The sequence below is a fragment of the Chelonia mydas genome, chromosome 15 (genome assembly GCF_015237465.2).
Source record: "Chelonia mydas isolate rCheMyd1 chromosome 15, rCheMyd1.pri.v2, whole genome shotgun sequence".
Classification (NCBI taxonomy): domain Eukaryota; kingdom Metazoa; phylum Chordata; order Testudines; family Cheloniidae; genus Chelonia; species Chelonia mydas.
In genome coordinates, this window is record NC_057856.1 from 12,166,680 (window position 1) to 12,191,385 (window position 24,706).

The 24,706-nt window shown below is 47.3% G+C and overlaps 1 protein-coding gene across 2 annotated transcripts in view; it reads left to right on the plus strand.

The window, feature by feature from the left end:
* BCR (BCR activator of RhoGEF and GTPase) overlaps positions 1–24,706 on the plus strand; it is a 129,459-nt gene that overhangs the window by 35,930 nt on the left and 68,823 nt on the right. For both annotated transcript variants that reach the window (XM_007063757.4, XM_043529371.1), the window contains exon 2: positions 22,259–22,443. In XM_007063757.4, the coding sequence (XP_007063819.2) occupies positions 22,259–22,443 (185 nt within the window). The remainder of the gene's footprint in view (positions 1–22,258; positions 22,444–24,706) is intronic.

A 24,706-nucleotide genomic window follows, 5' to 3' on the forward strand; every position in this document is an offset into this window, starting at 1 on the left:
CTTTCCCAGGAATTGCTGCTCAAGTGCTTGCAGTCACATTGCAAGAGTGGCTTGAACAGAGAGCTCAGGAAAACTCATATTTCTCGTTCATAAGCTTTAGGGCTTTTCTCTGACACATTCTCCCCTCCATATCCCGCTAAACAAGCTGCGGTTTACTTGGCATTGCTGCAGGGGCAGGCTGTGGTTTTGGGGCCATTCTAGGAAGGGGCAGATTGTGATTTCACAGGTGCTTACTAAGTAGCAGATTGTAGCATGGAATTTCGCTTGGTGGTGATGAGGGGCTGGGGATGGAAGGGCAAAGTTTACAGTCTGGACAGGTCATGCTCTTAGCCTGAGGATACTAGCTGTGGTTTTACTTGTTTGCAGCTTCTTGAGTCTTCAGGTGATGCAACAAAGAGCTCATGCTTAATAATGCTTGAGGGCTCTTTAATTACCCCCCAAAAAGTCAACTTTCCCTTCACTTCCTTTTTCTTTAAATCATGGGTATCCTCCTCCTCCTCCTCCTCCTCCTCCTTCTCCTGTGCTGTAGCCCTACTTTCAGACACCAGTCCAGGGCCCTAGCATCCTCTCAGCTGAACACCATCTGGAATTCTCTTCAGAGCCTGCGAGTGCAACACCTCATTGGCTGCAGGGGGTCTTTGTCCAACCGTGTGAGGTGTACATGAATTCAGATCCCAAGTCTCCCACAGTGCAGAGATATCGCCTCTAGGACAACCCATCTGGGTGAATGTGTGTGATAAATCTACTTGCTGAACTATCTGTGTCTTCCCAAACCATGACTATAGAGCCCAATCCCCTGGGTTTCCTCAGAGGTGGATCATATATAACAGCTTGAGCTGGGAGAGGTGGAGGCAAAATTCTGATGCAGTGTTAGGGTTAGCAGCTGAGGAAAGTGTTCCTTTATGAGCAGCAGAAGAAGGAGAGGGCTGAAGGTATCCTGAATTTAGATTAAGTGATAGAAAGATCATTGTCTTCAACATCCTCTGTTTTCATTGTGAAGAGCTGGCAGGACCTGAACAGTAGAGGACATATGGGATTTTCAAAGGAGTCTAAGAAAATTGGGAACCTAAATCCTTTTGAATTTCAGTGGGAGCTGGCCCTATGGGAGTTGGGAACCTCTTTGAAAATGCCAGCTATAGATCTTAATGAAAATGACTCTTAGTGATTAGAACATTGTGCTGCTTCCTGAGAAATGGAGGTATGGGGGTAGGTATTAAGTGCTCTTTCACTCACAGTAGGAAAGCCATGGTTTTATCTGCACTGTGATGTCAACCAGGGATTGGGGGCTCAGTTAAAACTCGGTTGTCCCCCAGTACAGTTGGAGCGTGGCTTGGCTTTCCCATCTGCTATGTCTCGGACTAGTGCCACAAGGTTGGATGTTGTAGGGCTGTAGCATGGCTCACAAACGTGGTTAAAATGTTGTTCAGTCCCATCTACACTGCAGGACTAGAACAATATGTTATTCACATTGGGGGGTAGCTACCACGAGATGTAAGTATTCTGAGCAGTATCGCAGAGGCGGGCTCTCTTACTGTTGCAGAATGTGATTGGAGGGACGTAGCTGTTGTGGGGGTGGGTACACTCTGTGTGGCACTATGAGATTGGAGATGCTTCGCTCATTGGCTCTGGGGTAACGCAGCATGGGTGGGTGCTTTCAGTGTGGCGAAGTGTGGCTGGACAAAAGTCAGTTGCACAGGACAGGCAGGCACTCCCCTTCATCTCTCCTTATGCTTTGTAGGTCTAGTCTCTGTTGTTCTTCTGCACGCTGATGTGGAACAAATGACATGTTGCTCTTTACGATGTCTCAAAGTGCAAAGAGATTGTATGTCTGCCGTTCAGCCCTGCCCTTCTCTGCCTGCCCTGTTGGGTGGCAGATCGGCCAGATGGTCACTAACAGCCCATTGTGGCTCCTTCCTGGTACCAGGTTTTCTAGGATGGCTGGTAAGGGATTTGTTACCACTGGGTGTGGCTGTATGGGCAGCCTTATGGTATGAGGCTTTGGCTTATGTGATCCTCATGTTCTGCTGCTCTGTATATTTTTAACTGATTTCTGAATTAGGAATTAACATTCATTAATTAACAGAGTGAATTAACATCTATTCCTGAATGGTCCTTCACATTTCTGTCTGTGCTATCAAATCAGTCAGCCCCCTCACACTAGTGACACAGGGTGGCGTATATCCCTTACCAAAGCCTCGTAAGTTTTCAGCTGATGGTTAACTGAAGGTTTGTTCGGGTAATAGTTCTATTTATTTTGCTGTCCTGTACCCTCCTGTAAGGACCTACAGGCTCTTTCATCCAGGGATATCAGAGAACTTTGCAAATGTTAACTACCTGAGCCTCTGAACACTTCTAGGAAGTAGGCATTATCTGTATTTTAAAGATGAGGAAACTGAAGCATGGAAAGAAACTCTGACTGCCCAGAATCATACATGGAGTTAGTGGCAAAGGCAGGATAGAACCCGGGGATCCTGACTCCTGATCCGCTGCTGTAAAATCTATATAATGGTCTCTCTAGTCATGGCCTGCATGATTCTTCTGTTACATGCATCTTGATAATAGAAAGGAAAATTAAACATAATACAAATCAGATTTATTGAGAGATCAAAGGAAATGAGAAGTTGGTGTTGTTAGGTACTTTGTGCCTGTTCACATGAGGATACCTGGGCTGCTTCCCCAGCAGACCAAGAGAAAGTTCTGTGACATAGAAGCCTAAACAATGCGGGTCAAGAAGAGAGAGAAGGTTTTTACGTCCTGAACTCTCCTAATAGTCTGTCTTGGCAAGCTCTGACAATGTGGACCCCCTTTATTTGTAAGGACACTTGCACAAAGCATTACTTTTTGTTGAGTTTCCTGTTGAGAGGGATTGAGAGACATTTTAATACAACTTTGCAAGGCTTGGGCTACATTTCCTGGTGCCTGTGTGCTGAGCTAATCCCATACTCCTTCCATCAACCGATCCCTTTGTGAGCCTGTCTCACTAGCCCACCCATTATTTCATGGATTTCTGTCACTTTGCTTTTTTCTGGTGTACCTTTCAGTGCACCCCAGATTGTTCCAGCACGTGTGCTTGGTTTGGGAGGGGTATGTATGACGTGCTGAGATATCTCAGCCATACCAGAATTCCAACCTTGGCACTGTCTGTACAACCTACATGGAGTGATTCCAGGCTTTCACAATGATTAAATTGGGACGATGATGGACGTGGTAGAGAAGGAGTCAAGTGGCCTTAAAATGGAATCTGAGGTTACTCTCAGTAGGAAGGTTGCTGCTCACTGGGTACCACTGACTGACCAGTAGAGTCTGCTGTGCATGTCTGCAGGGTGCTGAGAAGTTCTTCGTTCTGATGGGATTAGAGTATGGAATAGAGAACTAGTGATGAACTTCACTCTCACAAACGATATTGACTATGAGGGGTGGTGGGAGGTTCTGTTTATCTCCCGGCTAGAGTGGTTGCACGTATAGTGCTTTAATGTTACTTGTCCCTGATTCCAGCTCCTGGGCCACTCTTAGTCTCCAGCAGTCTAGGGAGTCTGGAAGCCGCTTCCTGTCTTGGTTTCCCATGTGCCAGGAAGTTCTCCCTTCTCCAGCTGTCATTTTTAGGGAAGCCATATCCTCTCTTGTTCTCTCTCTCGAGTGAATTTTCTGTGCCAATAACCTAGCTGCTCTGATTTTATCATTGTTTTGAATTCCCTCCCCACCCTCCTTAGGAAAGACGGGCATCCCAGAGGCATGTGCCAGTCATGCTCAATTTTGACCACAGGCTGCTGTGCCGATGCCATGTGCTGGAAAACTGATGTTGTTTCCGCACTACACACATGTAAGTGAATTGTTGCCTGTCTTGGCAGTAGCTAGTAAACGAGCCTGGTAACATGTTAGCAATCTGGCCTTAAAGGTGTGCCCCCATGCAGTCACTCACATCTCTTGTGTCTCGTCTTTTCTCAAGTGCAACGGGTGCTTACAAAGGTGCTTCGATAGCGCAGACTTCCTGCAGATTCCAGGCTAGCACGCGGTTCACTGGGAAATTGTCTAGGTATGAAATACTCGCATTTTGGGATGGAAGTGTTGAAAGAATGTTCAGTGTCTGCGTAGGTGGTTCGCCTGTGGGAGGAAGGGTGTTCCATGGGTGGAATCGTTTCGCATTGTAACAACTGAATTCTTATAACAGCCTTGCCGTTAGCACTGCGCCTGCCCGTCAGGAGCCAGGTTCACCTCTTCTTCCCTTTTCATCTCCTCTGTGTGTTGTCCAGACTTCTAATGTGATGGTAGCCAAGAAATCTCAACTTCCTCCCTCCAAGTGGTTATATAGAACTTATAGCAGCAGATGGTTGATTCAACCAAGGTCTTATTCAGTGTCTTGACAGGACAATTCTCATGGGTTTTTGTAATGGGGGGAGGGGGAGATATTATTATATAATGTTTTTCTCTTGGGGAGGAGCACTTGTCTTTGCTCTAGCATGAGAACAGGGGGAGATCAGTGCTGGAAACCAGGAAAAGGCCTTGAAAACCAGCCCTGCTAGTGAATTGTAAGTAACTAACTATATGAAGTAAGTGATTGTGGTGATGGGAAATGCTAATATTCCGTTCCACTTGGTGAAGCAAAATTGGAAGCTGTTGCCATTTAAAGCAGAAGCTCAGTAGTGAGTTACCCGAGGCCGTTCCCTCCTCTTCTCCTCTTGAACTCGGTTAACCACAGGCAGTGGAGAAAAAGATTTAAAATATCCAGCAGCCAGATGGTCTGAGACCTGACATAAAAGCCTCTATTCGTGGCTGCATGTTTTTGGTTTTTTATTTTAAATATATATCTTACCTACAGTGTTTGGGCTCATCACTTTGGCCATTTGATATGATGGAAAAGGGAATATGGTGTTTTGAGACCAGGCGCATAACCACATAACTGGCTGAGTGCACGGTGCCTGCAGCAATCTGACGAGCAATGCAGCCGTGGCCTTCCATTGTTCACAGGCCGTCAGATGTGGAGGGCTGTGTGCTGTACCCACGCTGGAGCATTCTCGGAGTCCCTGTATCATGTGACCAGCGCTCAGTAGGAGGAGAGAATTTTTAGTGGGCTTCCAGGGAGGCCAAGAGCCTTTTGTAATGCTCTCTGTGCAGAATGTACTTCTGATAAAAGTGCAGCATGCAGCGTCCTGCCAGGCTGCTTGCACTGTGCCCTTTGGCCTCAGCCTGGTTTTGGGTACAGTGATGGAGTATAGTACACATCTGGGTCTTGTGGACTCTGGACACTGGGGTGAGAATATTCAGACTCAGAAACCCTTCCCTGTCCTGTGCTTGTTGGAAGGATTCAGGGGCCAAGTAGGAAAGGGCTAAGTATGTGGGAGGTCAAGGCAGCTGGAGGTCATGGGCGGCCAGGCTTAGCTGCTTTACATACCAGGCCCGAAGAAACAGTAGGGAGAGGTGAGGCTGCCCTAATCTCGGGAGAATCCCGGAGTGGGACCGTTTCTATTTGTGCCTTGGAGAGAAGGCCATTAATTCAGGACTGTTTATGTTCTTGAAAGGGGAGTCAGGGCCTAGATCATGTCCGGATGAGAGACTTTATACAGTGCTGGAAACTGCATATTTTGAAGTTCACAGTTACAAATTTTGGAGGGGGCTGTGGAGTTGTGGTCCCTGTCCCAAGGCTCGCTCTCGAAATACGTGCAGTGCACCACAGTTGGTGAATGTGGACAAGGTGTGTGGTGCCTGCATTCCCACTCTCCTGGCTGAGATTTCCACCCACCAGCTGAAAAATGGCACCTGTAAGTAATGATCTCATTAAACTGGGTGGAAGAACACACAGATCCTGGCAGTGGCCATCTACAGTGAGTGCCCTGAGAGCATAAAGTTCCCCTGTCCCCCATGCTTACCCAAAGGGCAGGAGGAAGGGATAATCTCCCTCAGACATAGGCACTCTTGGGTTAAGAGCTGTTCAGCGGACAGCTGGCATTTGCAGTGTTATTACTCTCATTTAGCAAGACCCCCTGCTGTACTGACTGCTTTTCCCGGCTCCTCAAAGGGGGATAGTTCTTGACTAGAGTGTGCTGGGTGGTTATGCCTCTGTTTCCCAGCTTTTCCTGGGAGAGGTGCCAGCCTGGCATAAAGAGCCCCCTCTGAGAGCGGCTGATAGTCAGTAATCCCTTTAGAGAAGTCTGTGCACCATGAGGCAGCTGTGCTGCAGCTCCTGCTGTTTCTAAATATTGCTTTTCACCCCTTGGCCTTTTGCCGAGTCCCACAGCGAACTCGGCTTCCCAGAAGCTTCTGGGAGAGGGAATGACGGCTGCTGTTCTCTAGAGACCCATCAGTGCTCATCTTCCCCTGCGGGAGGGAACTGCCGTAGTTGCAGGCTCACAGGTTATGCTCAAACCCAGGTAACCAAGAAACGGCAGCAGCACTTTGTGGTTACCTACCGAATGTCCCTTCTGGGAGCACTTCAGCTCCTGAGAAGCCCTGTTCCATTCCCACCGCCTCTGCTCCTGGGACTTGCCTCTCCGGAGGCAGAGCAGCAGTGTGTGACCTCTGTGTAATTGCACTCTGCAGGATGAACCCCCTCGGGGAAGCTTTGGAGGAAGGGCCTTGTTTTAAGGTCCACTGGCTTGCCTGTATCTAATCTGGGGAGCAATAGATAAAGCAAGCCAATTGGGAATGGGACCTTGAGACATTAGCTAGTGTGTGACGTTGTAGACTTAGAGACCACGTCTAGCTAACTTGCAACTGATGCTTCCTTTAGAAATAGATCACTAGGGTGAGATATGTTTGCGCCTCCTCCCCAGCCCAAGCTTCACAATGGATCAGGTGCTGGGCACATGTGGATGGGACACTCTAACTAACCTCAGTGGAGTATAGTTTTTCCCATTCATGCTGGAGGGTGCTTCCCAACAAAGGTGCACCAGAAAGGTTCATGGGTCTGTCTGCCTTGAGTGAGTTGGTAGGTAGAAAGGCACCGTAGCTCCACTCAGGCAGATATCATCTTGCACAATGAATTCTGCTTTCACCCTGTGAACAAAATAAGCTATTAAGATCCATTAATGTGCATGGATCGTCTGTTCAGGCTCGTGTGGGTCTCTTGAGTGTTTGTTTCCTGGCTGCTATGTTTGAAGATATAAAGAAGGAGCAACACTTTGTTTTTTCTCCCTTGTGTCTCATAAAAAACCCCAGGATATTCCTGCAAATCCAACTGCGGGCAAAATTATCATTCAGCACAGCCTGATTTATTGGCCAATGCTGTATACCTTCCACTAACAGAAAATGTATCTTCCATAAACTAGTGTGATTGCAGAGACCCTCAGCCAACACTAGCTTTGGGATGGAGGCGCTCTTCTATTACCTGTTGCCTCACCAGTGTCCAACCATGGATGGGGATGGAGGGGATTAGAAACTCACTACCGTGGAAATGACAACGCAAACGGTTGTAACTGAGTGTACCAAAAAAAAGTCTGAGAACCTTCTCTCCCCCTGTTTACCATCTGTTTCCCCTCCAACCCTAACCAAGTGATGTTTTTACTCATTGCATTTTTAAGACATTCTGTACCCACTGTCTGCAGTTAGATTGCAAGTTTCTTAAAACAGGATCCTTCAGTGCTTTTGCAAATTTTACCCAAGTGACTTTGGAAAATGAGACTTAAGCTCCTGAGTCAGGTAGACATTTTTGGAAACATTCCCCCCTTGCTAATTTCTATTTCAAGAGCCTAAATTTGTTCACCTTCCCAGGGCATGGTGCAATGTCTGTTTGCTTTTCCATGGTTTGTTTTTTGTTTTATTTTTGGTTGAATAGTTGGGGGTGAGGTGAGAGAGGCTTTTCTTCTGGGGGAAAATCTGGGAGGGGATATCTGCGTGGCTTAATTTAACTTTTCTTTTTGTCCATGAGTTCCAATTGCTGTGTATGGTTTTTATAACGAATGTGTGCCCGGAGTGCTGGATGGGTACATTTATATGAATTGTAATAAATAGGCATAGTGCTTTACATAGATTATCTCTGAGGCTATGGAAATAATTAATGGCTCTGACTTTCTACTTTCCAGTGGGTATTTAAAGTTGAAGCTCTTGGCTTTCTTTGGTTCAGACTAAACCTAACATTTGGGGTGGGGCCCATCTTCTGTTATGTGTACATACAGTACCTAGCACAGTGAGGCCTTGACTGGGGCCACTAGGTTCTATCCTAGTTCTCAAACAACACACGAGCCCTGCCATCTTCGCCAGTCTTCCAGCTCTCAAATGACATGTCAGAATCATAGAAATATAGGGCTGGAAGGGACCTCCAGAGGTCCTCTGCTCCATCCTCCATCACTGAGGTATGACTGAGTATGCCTAGACCATCCCTGACAGGTGTTGGTTAAGAACAGGTTGGACAATCTCCAGTGGCAGGGATTCTACAGCCTCCCTTGGAAGCCTATTTCAGTGCTTAACTTTCCTTATAGTTAGGAGGTTTTTCCTAATATGTAACCTACATCTTCCTTGCTGAAGATGAAGTCTTTACTTCTTGTCCTACCTTCAGTGGACATAGAGAACAGTGGATCACCGTCCTCTTTATAATGGCCCTTAACGTACTTGATGACTGTTTACCAGGTCCCCCACTCAGTCTGCTTTTCTCAAGGCTAAACATGCCCCTTTTTTTAACCTTTCCTCACAGGTCAAATTTTCTAAACTTTTATCGCTTTTTCATAGCTCTCATCTGGACTCTCCAATTTGTCCACATCTTTCCTAAAGGGTGGTGCCCCTAGACACAGTACTTCCGCAGAGGCCTCACCAGTGCCGAGTAGCACAGAACAATTGCCTCTTCCATACGACGCTCCTGTTAATACACCTCAGCGTGACATTAGCCTTTTTTGCAAGACATCATAGCCATTGCTGTTACACTTTCACTTGCAGCAGCGTTTTTATTATTAATCCCAGGAAATGTAGCTGTACGCAGAGGCTGTGCAGGGAACAGACCCTGTGCTGCTGAACAGTATTGGCTCCATGCAGCTGAGTGTCAGAACTGCTGTTTCAGGGCTGCATCAAATAGCTTGAAGCTTTAAGGCTTGACCAAGCATCAAGCCAGCACGTCTTCCAAGTTTCTGTAATAGTCCCAGTAAAGCAGGGCCTAAATATAGCATCTTTGCAGAAGTGTCCCTTTATTTTTTCCCCTGGCTGTGTTTATTTGCTTCTGATTTTACATTTGCTCTGTTTAAAAGAGGGCAGAGGTTTTCTATATCCTAGTGAAATACTTCAAAGTGCATCCAACTGCTGTATGAAAGAGGGGTGATTAATATAAGTAAATAAATATTCTATAATGGGAACAAAGATACAAGGCTCTTGGCCTTTAGAGTTGCCAGCAAGCCACAGCTGTGCTAAGTGCAGGAGTGTGATGATGGTTCTTGGTACATAGCATGCTATTCAGCAAGAGGATTAGGTGTATGCATACAGATGGCACTGCATGGGATATAAAAGTGACTGTGTGTCTGGCTGATCATTTCAGGAACACCTTTCTTCCACCACACCCCCTTTAAAATGGTCCGCCAGGTCAGAAACCAAGTGTCGTAGAAAGTGATGTCAGATTGTTCCTGCATCTTGCAGACTTTGCTGACCCACAGGACTGCGGTTATTTCAGCCCTTTCCAGGGCTGTGTAGTCAGGGTGCTTGGGGCACATGCTTATTTGCAATACGGTTATGTATGAGGTGAACTCAGTTTGGTAATGTTTTGCCTTGTGTTAGAAATCCAGGCCCTTGTGTGTCACCCATGGTCTCTGGCAGTGCTGTGGGAGCCATCACATTCCTGGGCTGCCATTTTTGGGTTTTGCCATTAGCAGCTGCAGGTGCCCTATTAAGGGTTCTCTTCTTAGCCACCCATGGATTTGGGGTTGCTTCTGCCTGCCAAAACTTGGGATTGAATGTTGTCCAGTGCTGAGCCACTAAGAGATAGCAATGACAAGGATGACGATTAAGCACCTGTCACCATCATTTGATCTGTTCATTGCTCTGGCAGTCTGCAGGCTCTTTCGAGCGAGTGCCCTCATGGGGTGCCAGCGTTAGTGCAAAGAAGGAGGAGCTGCTGATTGGTGACTGGAACAATGGGAGATGGTGTCCAGTTCCTGCCAGCTGCCTCGGACTGTTTATTAGCCGCTCCTCTAACAGCTCAGGTTGGTGGCTGATACAATGGCAGCCTTGCAAGAGCTGCTCTAACTGTACCTGTTTATTTTCCTTATTAAATCCACTTGTTCTGGAGCAAAATGTTGCTCATGGCGGATCCCAGCCCTGGTCTCTTAAGTAGGTCATTGCTGTGGTGAATAATTGATTTGTTTAGGCTTGAAATGAGAAACAGGCCTTAAGTGCTGGTGTCAGATCCTGGAGATTATGGCAGCTCAGTCCTTCTGGATTCTCAGTGGCTACGCCCAGGGAAGGACTCACCGTCTCCAATGGGAAGAGGGAGTGGGAGGCCAGTGGAAGGTCAGGAAGAAGCTGTTTTTAAAACAAATCAGAGAAGTTTCTCTTGACAGTGTTGTGTTTAAAGTATCTGCTCTGGAGGTGAGTGGTGTTTAGTGGTTAGATCGTGGGGAATAAGAGCCAGGACTCCTGGGTCCCATTTCCAGCTGTGCCACCTGCTTGCTATGTGACTTTGGATAAGTCACTTAATTGCTCTCTGCCTCAGTTTACCCACCCATAAAATGAACCTAATAATAAAAGTACCTATCAAACAAGGGTTTGAGACTTAATTAACATTTGTAAAGTGCTTTGAGCTCTGCTGGAAAGTATTATTGTGACCTGGGTTATGGGGAGCAGCTTAAAGCATGGGGACTTGAACTGAGGTATTAACAGCAAGGAGCTTCATCATTCATTGTTAGGGCCCTACCAAATTCATGGTCCAGTTTGGTCACTTTAGTGGTCATAGGATTTTTAAAATCGTGCATTTCATGATCTCAGATATTTAAATGTGAAATTTCACAGTGCTGTAATTGTAGGGGTCCTGACCCAAAAAGGAGTTGTGGGGGGGTCGCGGTACTGCTACCCTTATTTCCACACTGTTGCTGGCAGCGGTGCTGCATTCAGAGCTGGGCAGCTGGAGAGCAGCGACTGCTGGCCAGGGACCCAGCTCTGAAGGCGGAGCCGGTGCCAGCAGGAGCACAGAAGTCAGGATGGCCTGGTGTGGTCTTGCCACCCTTACTTCTGCGCTGTTGCTTTCAGAGCTGGGCCCTTGGTCAGCAGCCGCTACTCTCTGGCCGCCCAGCTCCGAAGGCAGCAGTGCAGAAGTAAGGGTGGCGTGGCATGGTATTGCCACCATTACTTCAGCGCTGCTGCCGGCAGGGCCCTGCCTTCAGAGCTGGGGGCCCGGCCAACAGCCACCGCTCTCCGGGCATCCAGCTCTGAAAGCAATGCCAGAAGCAAGGGTGGCAACACTGCGATCTGCCCTGAAATCACTTTGTAACCCTCCTGCAACTCCCTTTTGGGCCAGGACCCCCAATTTGAGCAACACTGGTCTCCCTCGTGAAATCTGTATAGCATAGGGTAAAAGCACAGAAAAGACCAGATTTCATTGTCCGTAATGTGTTTTTCATGGCCACGAATTTGGTAGGGCCCTATTCATTGTGCCATGAGTATCCACATGTCCCTCCCTGAACTCTCAAAATTTTGTCCAAACAATGCTCAGTGTGAAACCTGGGGAGGATTTTCTGGGTGCCAATCTCTTTCATTGGAACAGCCAGTTCCTGCTCCAGAGTGTGGAGGGGCTATTCCCAGGACATTACAGGTGCTGGAAAAGAGTAAGTGCCAGGTCACAGAGAAGCTCTTGCTGTGTTCTTCTACTGCCTGGATTGCTGGCTCAGGCCTGGGTCAGGAGATGAGAAGAGAAATGGAAGGTTGGGGTGACAATAATTACAAACTCCACAACCACCACCCGGGACCCTCCCTCTGAGCAAAAGCGAATGTGAAATTACCCCAGATAATTCATCTCTCTCACATTCACACAGCATGCATAGTCGATCTTGACATTTTTCATGCACCTGGTACCAGGGAATCCTCTAGTAAATCACCATCAGCTTAGGGGAAAGGAAAGGGGGATCTTCCAGACAAGTCAAAAATCACTTGAAAAGTTGTTTCCCTTGTGACTAGCATGTAGTTTGTTCCTTTGTTACCAACAGTCCTCAGTGGACTGTAACACAAAGACTTGTGTGGGGCCTGCAGCACGGAGAGCAGCTTGGTTGTGTTTTCACAGGTAATTCCTTCTCACGCTTTTCTCCCTTCCCCTACCCACCCATTGTGCAGTCTAGCTTCTGAACTGCTGCTCTTGTAGAGCCAGCCACGTGGAAATCACAGTTGTGTGCTGCGTGCTCAGACAGCCAGTCTCTAATCCGAGTACCAACTCTCCTGCCAGCTGGTCCTAGATCAGCATGCAGTCTATTTGCTTGTGGTGCTGAGCACTCTCAGCGCTCGTTGAAGTTAGTGTGGGATGTAGGAGCTCAGTATATTTGAAAATGAGACCATGGGCTTTTTTCTACCCGGCCTTTGTGCAGGGCTATTACTTCGAACTAGTGTGTGACTGGCTGACAGGGGGCATCTTCAGCAACTGCGCTTTTAATGCTAGCATCCACGCAGGCTGCTTCACTTTGTGGGTACCCTGTTGGAAATAGGACAAAGCTTTGTTGTTGTATTATTTATGTGGGCTGTTACAACTTGACTCTGCCTGTTGGAGCCTTGTACTTGCAGTCCCTGGAAAAGGGGACTCCTCATAAGCTATGTTGCAGAACGGTGTAGCGTGTTCCCTCCTCCAGATGAAGGCTGTGGGCTGAAGACTCGTCCCCCGCCCCTGAAACAGCTTCTATACCTAGCTTGGGCTGCTCTGTCAAATGCAGTCTGTCCTCACCAGTGTCATAGTCTTAGGTTATTACGTGGCTGCTTCTTGCAAGTGTATCCAGGCTAAAGTGGAACCACTGCCTTCCTTCCCAGAGGCCCCTGGGAAACCTTGCTACCCAGCCTGTCTCCTCCAGAGTTCTGTTGTCACAAGACATGGGTTCCTCTTGGATTGTCCTTAGCTCACAGCTATTTGATCTTAATGGTCTTTTGAAGCCTTCAAAGTAAAACAGCAGCCCTTGGGCAAGCTACAGCTCTGTCTACAGTACAGAAATAACCCACTGGACCAGGCTCAAATTGGGGTGTGGAAAAGGTATTCTTCCAAGCTCTGCCCACAGAGTAAGACCCACACATTCAAAATGCCAGAATGAAATGCTATTCTCTGTAGCTTGTGCAGATATTCAAAATAAGATCATGCAGCTCTCTGGCCTCCTTGGGCTTGGCTGTCTCTTAGTGAGGTTCAGATAAATCCATGGGCTGTGAGCTCCTCAAGATTGTTTTCCACCATGGTGTGGCTCCAATGCCCTGCTGGAGTCCTGGGGCTTTGCTCCTTCCTAGACTGAGTAGATCTTCATAGTATGATCCTCCCTCTCTTTTTTTTTTTTTTTTTTTTTTTTACATGCTTTGAGCAGCAGAGGAATAGTTAACCATGTTGACATTTAAAGTACCCTCATTGGCACATGAGTGAACACCCATTGGAATGAATGGGGCAGTCCACACTTCAGAGCTGTTTTTTCATGATCTTTGGACTTGTCTACACATAGAGCACTGCAGGGGCGAAGCTGCACTGAGGCTTGGTCTTTATTACAGAGTTAGGTCAACATAAGCTGCCTTGGGTCACCCTAACTGAGGAAGTGTCTATGAGAGTCAGTGTTGATGTAGTTAGGTTGACGTAGGGTCATTGTGGACACTGTGTTGCGTACATCGACTGTTACTGGCTTTCAGAAGCTGTTCCACAATGCTCCACACTGACACTACAATCAGTACAAGTGCTGCTGATGAGGTGCACACCGCAGACACAAGGAGCAAAGTGTAGACATGCACAAGCAATGTAATTACTGCAGTGGCTATAGGCTAATGTAATTTAGATCGACTTAATTTCGTAGTGTAGGCATGCCCTGATGCAGCTGTGCCATTGTAGCGCTTAGTGAAGACACTACCTTCACCAATGGGAGAGCTTCTCCCATCGGTGTAGGTACTCCACCTCCTCAAGAGGCGGTAGCTGTGTCAATGGGAGAAGCCCTCTTGTTGACATCACACTGTCTACACCGGGTGTTAGGTCAGTATAACGGTGTCACTTGAAGGTGCGGATTTTTCACACCCGAGGGACATAGTTATACCAACATAAGTATGTAGTGTAGACCAAACCTCAGGCAGACATGGCTGTATTGGTTATACTCAGGTCATGTTTTCAAGGTTTTCTTTATAGCTGTAAGAACTTGAGACTTATCCCTGGTCTACACTACAGAATTACTTTGGTATAACTACATCACGTGAGTGTGAATAATCCACACCTCTGAGTGACCTAGTTGTACTGTCCTAAACACCAGTGTAGACAGCTACTGCTTCTTGCAGAGGAGGATTAACTAAGCCAATGAGAGAAGTGTTTTACGTGTAGACCTGACCTTACTTTGTTAATGAAAACAGATTCTGGAGAACAAGAAGAAAGCCACTACATACTGGCGAAGACCAAACCGTGGAGTGGCCCCAACCATGTTATAACAGTTTCCTCTTACCTTGGTGCAAAGCAAAAAATAAACAAACATTGTTAAGCCTGGTAGGAAGCCATGTCCTACCGTAAACATCTTCCAGCTTTAAAAAATGTTTCATAGAATCATAGGGCTGGAAGGGACTTGAAAAGTCATCTAGTCCAGTCTGCCTGTTTCTGCCTTTGTTATAACACATTCAGTTTCCCCTTCCCTCTCCACCATGTTTGGCTCACAGCTGTGCTCAAAAAGATTTGTTATTGTGGTGTAGACGGACAGGGCCTATTTGTCCAGTGACACATGAGTTAGTTGTTCTAGGCAGAGGTGATAACTCAGTGATTTTGTTTATTTATTTGTTAGTCTACATACAAATAAGATCTCAGTGTCTAGATGTAGAGCCTAAACAGGAATAGTGTCCAACTTTATTGGCCTCTTGGCCTTTTAATTTTGCCACATTGACTAGAAAAATACCAGCAGAGCAAAGGTGATCCTGATGGGGAATGGAGATTGAAGGTCTGGAAACAAGCTAGTTTTCTTGTCAGTCCTGTTGATGTTACTGAATAAAATGTAAATCCCCCCCGCTGTTGCGGGAGGGACCTTCCTTCCCAACTCTCAGACCCATGCATTCCTTTAGCACAAACCCATGTTCGTACAGACACTTTCCCCTTGCATGGCAGGAATTTCTCGCCGTTTCCAGTTAACTGCAGGAAATAGGCCTGCTCCTGCATGGTGGTGGCTTTTATTTATTTAATTTTTTTAAATAACCTCTGCTGTGGCATTTGTTCTATTTTCTGTTCGTTTTTTAATCCCTTCGGTCTCTCCAGCAGCTGACACTGCAGTATTTTGTTTGAAGTTAGGAGGAGACGTGAAGCTCTCTGTGGAAACGGCTGCTGGGAACACGGTAGGGAGCAGCATGCTGGTTATTGTTTCGTCTGTTCATCTGCTCGTCCTGCCAAAGAATATATCCTCACCAGCTATGAGACTCTCAGCAGCTCCAAAGGGGGGGGTCAGTACATGCTGTTTCCTCTAGGCTTTGAGTTACTGGATTTTCTGAAACCAGGTACTTTCTTGCAGAAAGGAAACTAAAACTATCTCCGTTCCTAATGCAGCTGCTGCTGTTCTGAAATGGGTTGCCTTGTTTTTGTCTCTCTTGTAATAATAACCGCATGTGTTAGTTTTTGTCCTGTCTCTAGTGAAACCGATGCTGCTCACCCACTGTGGTTTTGCTCCTACTCCCACTGAAGTCAGTGATAAAACTCCCATTGGCTTCCAGGGTGCACAGCTGTGTGTGTTTGTGCATGTGTGTCTGTCTGCCTGTGCATGTATCATCACAGTCAAATTGGCTTTCCATTCTTGATGACTGGTTTGCAGACGTCCAGTGCCTTAAAACTTACATTAAGCTTCTAGACTTACAACAAATGAAAGCAACTTGCCCTGATGCACAATCCTGAGCAAGAGATGGGAAAGGAAACGAGTCCAGCTCCTGACACTTACTCTGCTGAGAACATCTAAAATGCATACTGCCAGTACAAGCTGAACATGGAAATGTCTCCAGTCTAACCTTGAAGGCTGCCAGGAATGTAGAAGAGCAGGGGAGGATTCCAAAGGCATGGGACTCGATGGAAAAGGCCCTGCCTCCTGCACTCTCCAGATTATGGTCAATTGGGAAAGGCTCACATTGACTTTAAAGGGCTTTGGAGCAGGCCCTGTATAACTGGATGGTCAGCGGTTTCAGTGCAAGAAAGAGATTTCTTTAAATGATCAGGATTCTCATTGTGAAATGATGTGGGGGGAAACTGAGGAAGATGGCAGGAACTGCATGAAGCAGGGACATAACCTGCACTTGAGTCAGGAGTGGACACAGGCTTAGCCCCTAACACACTGTGCAGCTCTGTGCTGGGTGCACAGTGCCCACCTCTGACAGGTAGCTGACGGAGTCTCACTCTCCCCATTGGCAGCGTTTGTATAACTTGCCGTGCTAACGCTGAAATTAATAGAGCAGCACGTACTCCCTCAGGTAGACTTAATCTGGGCTTTAGATGCTGATATGAAAATGTTGGAGCTCACTAGCAAGTAAACAGGCAGCCCATGGAATGTGGGCATCACCAGCCGTCTCCAGGAAAGACTGTGGCTGCCTCCTGCAACATCTAGGGGTGGCTTTTCAAGGTTAGCTCCAAACAAGGAGCATTGCATCAGTACAGCTGAGAGGCTACAGTTGTGCGGATCACGGTGGTGACTTTGCATATCCAGAAGAAAAGACCACAGCTTCCACATATTCAGGAGATGGTACAGAGCCAGTTATGTGTAAGTGGAGCTTGCTAAACAGCTTCTTTACCTGCTAATACACTTGCCCTATCTATGGAAGAGATAAAGCGCCCTAGGAGCAGAATCTCCTCTGATTCTGTTTAGCATCTCCGCTTCCTCTTCATCCAGCTGAGCAGAATAAAGCCACTGGGATTTGACATGGCAAATAGGCATCCCCTTTCCTTGTGATATTTGATCTTGGCTATAGGGAGAGATTAGCCTGCAGTGTGTTTATGGTGTGTGAATCTGAGCTGGGATAGGGGGCACGAAGGCTGAATCTACATTTAAAATGCGACAGTGGCACAGCTGCAGGGACGCTATCCCCAAACCAAGTGTTTATAACCCAGGAAATTCAGAGTTATGGTTAAACTTGAAATAAATCCAACTATATTAAGGTATGGAAGTGCACAGTCAAGTTCCCAAGGAACCTTAACTGTCTTGTAGTGACACTATGCATTAACTGTACAAGTATGACGGACATATTTTAATCATTTGTGGTTCCAGATGAGATTAAGCTGATTTTTAAAGACCTATTATATATTTTCATATTTTCCCCTTGAGTAAGACAAGTGAGGAGGACAAGGGAAACAATAAGAGCATGCAATTACCTGGCTTTATTATAATAATCCCTTAAAGATCACATTCAGTACCTAAATGTAGGTGTGCTGGGGTGGGGGGCGGTGGTGTGTGTGTAACTGAGAAGAGGTGAGTGAAGGAAGTTAGAGGGCATGAAGAGAGCAAGAGAGATTTGAAGAGGAGAAGGATCAGGAGATAGGTAGGCTAATGCCTGGCACAGAGAAGGGAGAGGGCACAGGGTAGAGACACAGGTCAGAGGGATGAAGGTAGATGCTGGGGGGAGGCAACGCAGGCTCATCAGATCAGTTGGAAAGCAGGCAAAGTGAGATGAGTGTCAATGAACTCACCTCGTAGTGATAGAGGCTAGAGTCCTGCAGTTTGTGGAGTGAATTGAGTAGCAGCAAGGGCTTTTGTAGTCCACCCAGTAGCCCTCCAGGCATCTCACCGGTACGTGGAAGGGAGGGAGGTAGGCAGGCCGGCCGCCTTCTCACCCCTAGAGTCCTGGAGGTAATTGGTGGGGATGTGAATGAGGTGGCATTGGCCACTACTGGATGCTGTGAAGGCTCGTCTCCAGGCCTGCTGCTGCTCTTCTGAGTGGGCAGGAGTCTGCGATAGGCTGCCCTTTGTATCAGGGAGGAGAGACCCCCAATGGTGATTTGTTTGGGATGACTGGGGACCTCCTGGGACCTGTTGTTTCTTGACAGACTGGCGAGTATCTGTGGGAAGGGGAGGCGGGCAGACCCCACTGCTCACTTCCCCTCTCCCTGGCTGCTGTACTTTTGAGGTACGGAGAGCTGAGTGAGACAAACACTTCCAGCCTGTGACTGGAAAATAAACAAACTGGGTTGAGTCTGAGTGGGATTTAGCAGCGGAACATGCGCTGCCATGTCAGATCCCACTGCCTGCCTGTGTGAAGGGGTGCCCTCAGCTACCGGAGACACTGGGCAAGAAACCTGCCTCCTTTCGTCACTTACAGTAACAGCATCCAGAGCAGCTGAAAGTATCTGTGCTGCTGGCTTCAGCCTCTTCGCTCAACACTCTTTCCGCTCTTCTGGAGAGGACTTCAAAGCTTCACAGTCTGGGCCACGCTGTGCCAGCCTGGGTTCTGAGGGATCTGAATAACCTCGTTTCCCTAGCACAACCGTCTTTTTAATCACAGGGTGGGAAAAGACAAATCTACTTCGGTTATCAGCATCAGGCCTTCTCTAGTGGTCCCTGAGTACAGGAACATGCTGCTTCCGTTGGTGGGGGTAATCTCCCATGGGGAGTAAAAGCAGAAAGCTCCTCCTGCCCTGGGACAGTGGAAAACTCCGCAAATGCACCCTGTGCCCAGAACAAACAGTAGAGAGAAGAGGTGGGATGGTAATAATAACTATATTTTGTGCTTGTACAGTGCATTCCAGTTTCAGATCTCAGATACTCTGTGAATGCTAATGGATTCAAACTCTTACGAGGAAGGGAGAGAGGGCAATATTAGACCCATTTTAAAGCGGGGAAGCTGAAATACGAGAAGTTAAGTGAATTGTTTAAGGTGACCCAGGAAGCCTGGGGTAGAGCTGAAACTAGAACTTGGCTCTCCTGAGTCCTAGTTCTGTGTCTTGCCTTTTTGTAAAGAGAGAGAGCAGTGTGGGACAGAGTGAGTTCTGGAGGTCAAAGGTGTGGAGACTGTTCCCTAGAGTGCAGGGTAGAGAAGGTACAGTGATTCAATCTAAACTAAATTAGCAGAGAGGCTTGTACCAAAAGATTTCAGAGTCAGCTCCTCCATAAGCAGTAAGTAAGTAGACAGTAAATTATCCAGTGTGGCCATCGGGAATGGAAGAAATATTCCTGCCTCCAGCTCTGCATAGCAGCACAATCTCACCTCTGCATGTGTGTGAGAGAGAGAAAGCAGTCTGATTATGAGTGGGTTGAAGAAACTTTTGAGGGAGAAAGTGCTTTTGCCTAATCAAGGCAGGAAAATGGGATTAGAGCCCTGTATGGAGGCTGATATTCTATTTGGATAATGCCAGTCTGAAATGCTAAATAAAAATATTTTGCAAACTTGTCAGGCTAGAAAACTGTACAAGGGCCACATGAAAAAACAGATAGCTTAATTAGAGGCCTTTAGATACCATGGTGATAGATGCTACAGTAAAAGCTTTTTTAACTGGCATGCTGGGGGAACGGGGGGGGTGCCAGTAAATTAAAAATGCCAGTTAACTCAGAGGGAAGGGTTTGGAGTGGGGGGTGTGTGCGCGGGGCAGAGGGGTGTGGGAGGGGCTGCGCGGCACGAGCTCTGGGAGGGAGTTTGGGTCCGGGAGGGGGCTTAGGGCACGGGGTTGGGGCGTGGGAGGGGGCTTAGGATGCCGGATGGGGGGACGCTCACCTCCAGCAGTTCCCTGTCCCCACCGCTCCTGGCGGAAGCAAGCAGGCACACTGCCTCTGTCTGCAGATGCGGCCCCTGCAGCTCCCATTGGCCATGGTTCCTGGCCAGTGGGCTGGGAGATGCAGAGTCAGTGCTCGGGGATGGGGGACGGAGGCAGCGTGCCTGCAGAGCCACCTGGCTGCACCTCCGCCAGCAACAGCAGGGATGGGGAGCTGCTTGGAGGAAACTGCTGGAAGTGAGCGCCCCCTGAACCCTTCCTGCACCCCAAGCCCCCTCCCAGAGCGCTCCCAGCAGCCCTTCCGGTTTATAGAGTTTGCCGATTGGTGAAGTGCCGGATAAAAGAGACTTTAACTCCCACTGACTTTCCGGATTGGGGTGACCAGATGTCCCAGTTTTATAGAGACAGTCCCAATATTCGGGGCTTTGTCTTATATAGGCTCCTATTACCCCCTACACCCATCCCGATTTTTCACACTTGCTATTTGGTCACCCTATTCCTAATCCAACATACAATTCCCTCCCCAGCAGCCATTTGTCCAGACCAACTCCACTGAGTCACCAGGGGACTCTGGAAGGCCTCTATGCAAAGGCCTCCCTAAAGAACACGTGTTTGCTTTTAATTTTCAGTCCTGTGGTTCTTGCACTGTCTAGCAAACTCCAGGGACTTGGGGAACTTAGGGTAGCACCACAAGGGTGTTGGTGGTTCAAGGCCCCTGAGGCCTATTAAAATAACTTTGTCATGGGCCTGTGAGGACCTACGAGGCCCAGGTCTCAGGCACTGCAGTTATTTAACTGGCTGGTGTTTGGTACAGTACAGAGGTTCACTTCTGCAGTTGGTTTGTTGGGTTTTAAGTGTATCATTTGTATAAATTCCCCAGATACACCCCACCCTTCCCACCGCGAACAAGCCCCTCATCTGTAAAGGTTTATTTTGTGTCTCACACAGAGAGTGCATCCTTTGCTGGAGTGAGTCACAGTTTCTTGGAGATGTAGGGTTGCCACCTGTCCAGGTTTTCCCAGGGGATTGCTGGGTATATTTGGTAGCTGCTTGTCCTCATTACATTGGCAGAACCTAAATAGTGTTGTGGAAAAGAGTCCAACTTCGTCCTATTTGTATTTCAGCCTGTATTTAATGCACGGTCTTAATGCTGGGCTCCTCATACCTCCAAAACAGAAGGGTCTGTCTTCTGTGTGGTATCTCAAGCTGGAGTTATTCACTTCACATGGCATTGTTTGTATTGGGCTCCCCTTGTTACAGTACATGCTGATTTATAGAAATCTTTTTTATTCTTTTGCAGTGTATCATTTTCCCCCCTCAAAAGCTTGTAAAAGAAGGGCAGTAATACTTGGGAGTGGGGAGAGAAATAAGCTGTAGCCCTGCAGCTTCAGGTCCCATGTTCAGTAGCCCTACGGGGACATTTCTGAGCAATTTCAGGTAAATGAAATTGACCCCTGTGCAGAGGATAAATAGGAGAGCTGTGTACCACTTAAGCTCTATGGCTTGGGTCTCTCTTCAGTCAAATAGGCCTTGTGCTGGCTCCCTGCACAGGGGAGTATTTCACTCATTGGGCACATCTGTACGTGCAGAGTGATCAGAGAGGATTATTAGGCTACAGCAGAGATGTTGGGCAAGGTGTTCAGTGTGTGGCCTTCACACTCCACTTACAGCAGCCTCCTGTCCTCCTCCAGCACAGGATGCAAACAGCAGTTCTCCCATCTGCCTTTTCTTGAGAAGTTCACTCAGTTTTCACCAAAGGATGGTTAATTTGACACTTTCTCCCCAGACTTGAGGAATTAATCAGGAATCTAAGGAGGAGGGGTATCCACCAAGGGGTCTTTTGGGGTTGTTTTTTGTTTTTGGCAGAAGGCTGTTCACTTTGCTCTTAAGATCTTTCTTTCCTAGTCTTCCTGTTGCTGAGAGGTCTGGAGAAACCCTGGATTTCCATCCTAGTGTATGTCAGTTTATGAAGTCTGTATCATTGCTAACGTTCATGGAGGCCTCATCTGTATTGATTGTGCTAAATGGACAAGGTTCATTGCCCTGACCCATCATACTCATCTTAGGAAAATGAGGCACTGTGAGACATAATCAAGGATTGGCAACCCATGGAGGGCACCCCACAAGAATTTTGCTAGGAATTCTTTAACACTTTAAAGAACGTGATGCATCAAGCACAAATGCATCAATATTTAACATTATGCAATAAGGGCAAAACCCAGGGATATGAACTGTGATTAAGTAAAGAAGAATTTGTTATGTATCAGAAAAGGTTTTATTTCCCAGAGTTGATAATGAGTGGAATAGGGTGTCCGCTTAACAAGCGGGAGTTTGTTACACTTAAGCCTGGGATGAAGCTGAATCTCGCTATCAATAATTGTGGATTTGCTGAATACTGACAAGGTATGTGTCCTCGTTGGGAGCAGGGAGTGGACTCGGCCTATGCTTATCTCCTTCCCAGTTCTGTTTTTAAGCTAAGCTTTTTCTCTACAGATGCTTCATTCAGTGGAATGCCACCTAGTTATGCCTATGATGCAGACCGTGCCGAAGAACAGCGGCGACACCATGACATGATGCCCTACATTGATGACTCTCCATCCTCCTCACCCCATCTCAGTTCCAAGAGTCGGGGCAGCCGAGATACTCTCTCCTCAGGATCTTTGGAGTCCACAAAATCAGTGAGTCCTTTTTACTCTCTTGAAGCATGGAATCAGCATGGTGTGTGTGTGCGAGTGAGACTAACATTGGGCCATGAGCATGGGAAGGAGGACTGAGTGACATGTGATAGGGATACCTGCTAGGAATGGAGCATTTAAGGTTAAAGTGGCTTTCAAGTGTTAATCCCATGTTTCATGGGTGTGTAACGTGTGTACAAATTTAAGGCCAATGGTTCAGCCTCGCTCCTGTGAGTATGTAACCCTGTTGAATCAGTGAGATTACTCAGTGAATAAGGGCTGCAGAATCAAGCTCTAAATACCAGCTGGTGCTTTTAGAGAAGGTCTGGGACCAAACACAGTAAAAAGACATGCTGAGGGGGTACATGGTAATTATGATTTGTGACCCAAAAAAAATGGGGGAGGGAGAAACAGGAGGGGGTTGGAAGGGAGTGAACTATGCTCAGGTAACTCTCAGACTTTGACAAGTAAAGTCAAGTTTTGAAGCTTGGAGGACAACAGGAATTAAAATTGCCAAGCGGTGGTGACGGTGCGTATGAAATAGATGCTTCTCATTTAAAAATGTACTGTGTGCGCTCAGTAGCAGCTCATGTGACCCCCTGCAATAGACCTTAGAGCTGACTGGATCCATTGTGCCTGTGCGTACATACTTCCAGGAGGGAGTTTTTTTAACCTTAAAAAAATTAATAATCCCCCTCCCCCTCCCAATAACTATATGGGTAATTAATTCTTGTTCAGTTAAATTTAACTGTTAGCTCAGCGTGACCCACTAAAAACTAAATGCAGCTGCAGACAGCAAGGGTTTTCTTCCAAAGTAATGTTTATAACCAGAAACCAAAATGGGTTACTGACTTAGGCAAAGAGGTGTAATGGAAAATTCCCCGGCCTGGAGTTCCACCCTGTCCCGTGTCTCTGGGTGCAGGGCCTGACTTTCCAAAAGGCGTTCCCACCCCCTACCTCAAAGCTGCCAATTTGCAGTCCTTCCCTGAGCACCTGTTCCGGAGGGTAGGTGAAGCTGAGCTGAGTGTAACCCCTCAGGCCCCTGTCCCACTCGCTGTCACTACAGCACTACCCATCGGGAATGGGGCTTCTGTTCATACTTGAGTTCTTGGTTTTCTTTATTACAGAAATTTAAATATGGGGGGGAAAAGAGAGCAAAAATGTAACTAGAAAGATGAGAGGGCTGTGACAGAAAATCCCAGCACGGGCATTCCTGGGGCAGCCCTGCCATATCCTGCTGGAGCACCTGGGTTATTTCATTCTGATGGGAAGAGTGCTAACATGCATCAGGGGTGGAGCTCCTTTACTTCCTGGAGTGACCACTTGCTGCAGGTGCTGATGTCAAAGTGGCTTGTTATAAACAGAGTATGGGGAAATCTGCTTGTACCTATTGCTTCATAGATGAGTGGATAGCTGTGTTAATTATGGTTAGTTCTTGTCCAGCACAGTACAATTGCCGAGAGAGGGAGGGGCCCCAGCACTACCTCAACCTCCTGACCTTGAGCTGCAATTAAAACTCCTGATTACACTGTAAGTAATCTGCAGATATTGGTGCCAGCACATGTGAGGAAGTGTCAGCCACAGGGATTACAAGGTTAATTTCAACCCTGTTACAATATTTTACAGCCACATTAATTCCCTCGTTACTGCAAGTTGCAAAACCACTTGTCATCATGGTTGCGCTTGCAGCTGCTTTGGAGAAGGTGTCACTGTAACAAAGTATAAAGTGCCCAATGTGGTGCACTGGGGCAAGCGCACAAAACATATTCGACCAGAAGCCTGTAAAGCTGTAACATGAACCTCCTGTATTTCCTTTCCCACAGTCGCTGAAACCCAGAAGATGGTGTGTAAATAGAAATTTTCTCCTCTATAAGTAGTTTTGTTCTTCTGCCTGATTCAGTCACTGGTGTCTAGGGTGACTTTTCCAAATTCTCCAGTCCCCCCAGTTTCTCTCACTGGTTCTCAGTCCCATTCTCCTTGTCCAGCCACTAACAGCCTCCCCTACCTATCCCCCACTCCCAGTCTCCTTACCCAGCCCATCACAATCTCCCCTCCTTCTCCCCCAGCTTTCAGTCCTAGTCTTCTTGCCTATCAAGTTCCAGGCTCCAACACCCCCCTTCCCCACAATTCTCAGTTTATTTACCCATCCAGTTCAGTCTCCACTTTCCCCCAGTTTCCAGTCACAGGTGGGGGGTTTTCTCCTGCCACCCTCCAGTGGCAGTGTCTCCAGGCTCCTTGGCCCAAACTACTCCTTTCCATACCCCAG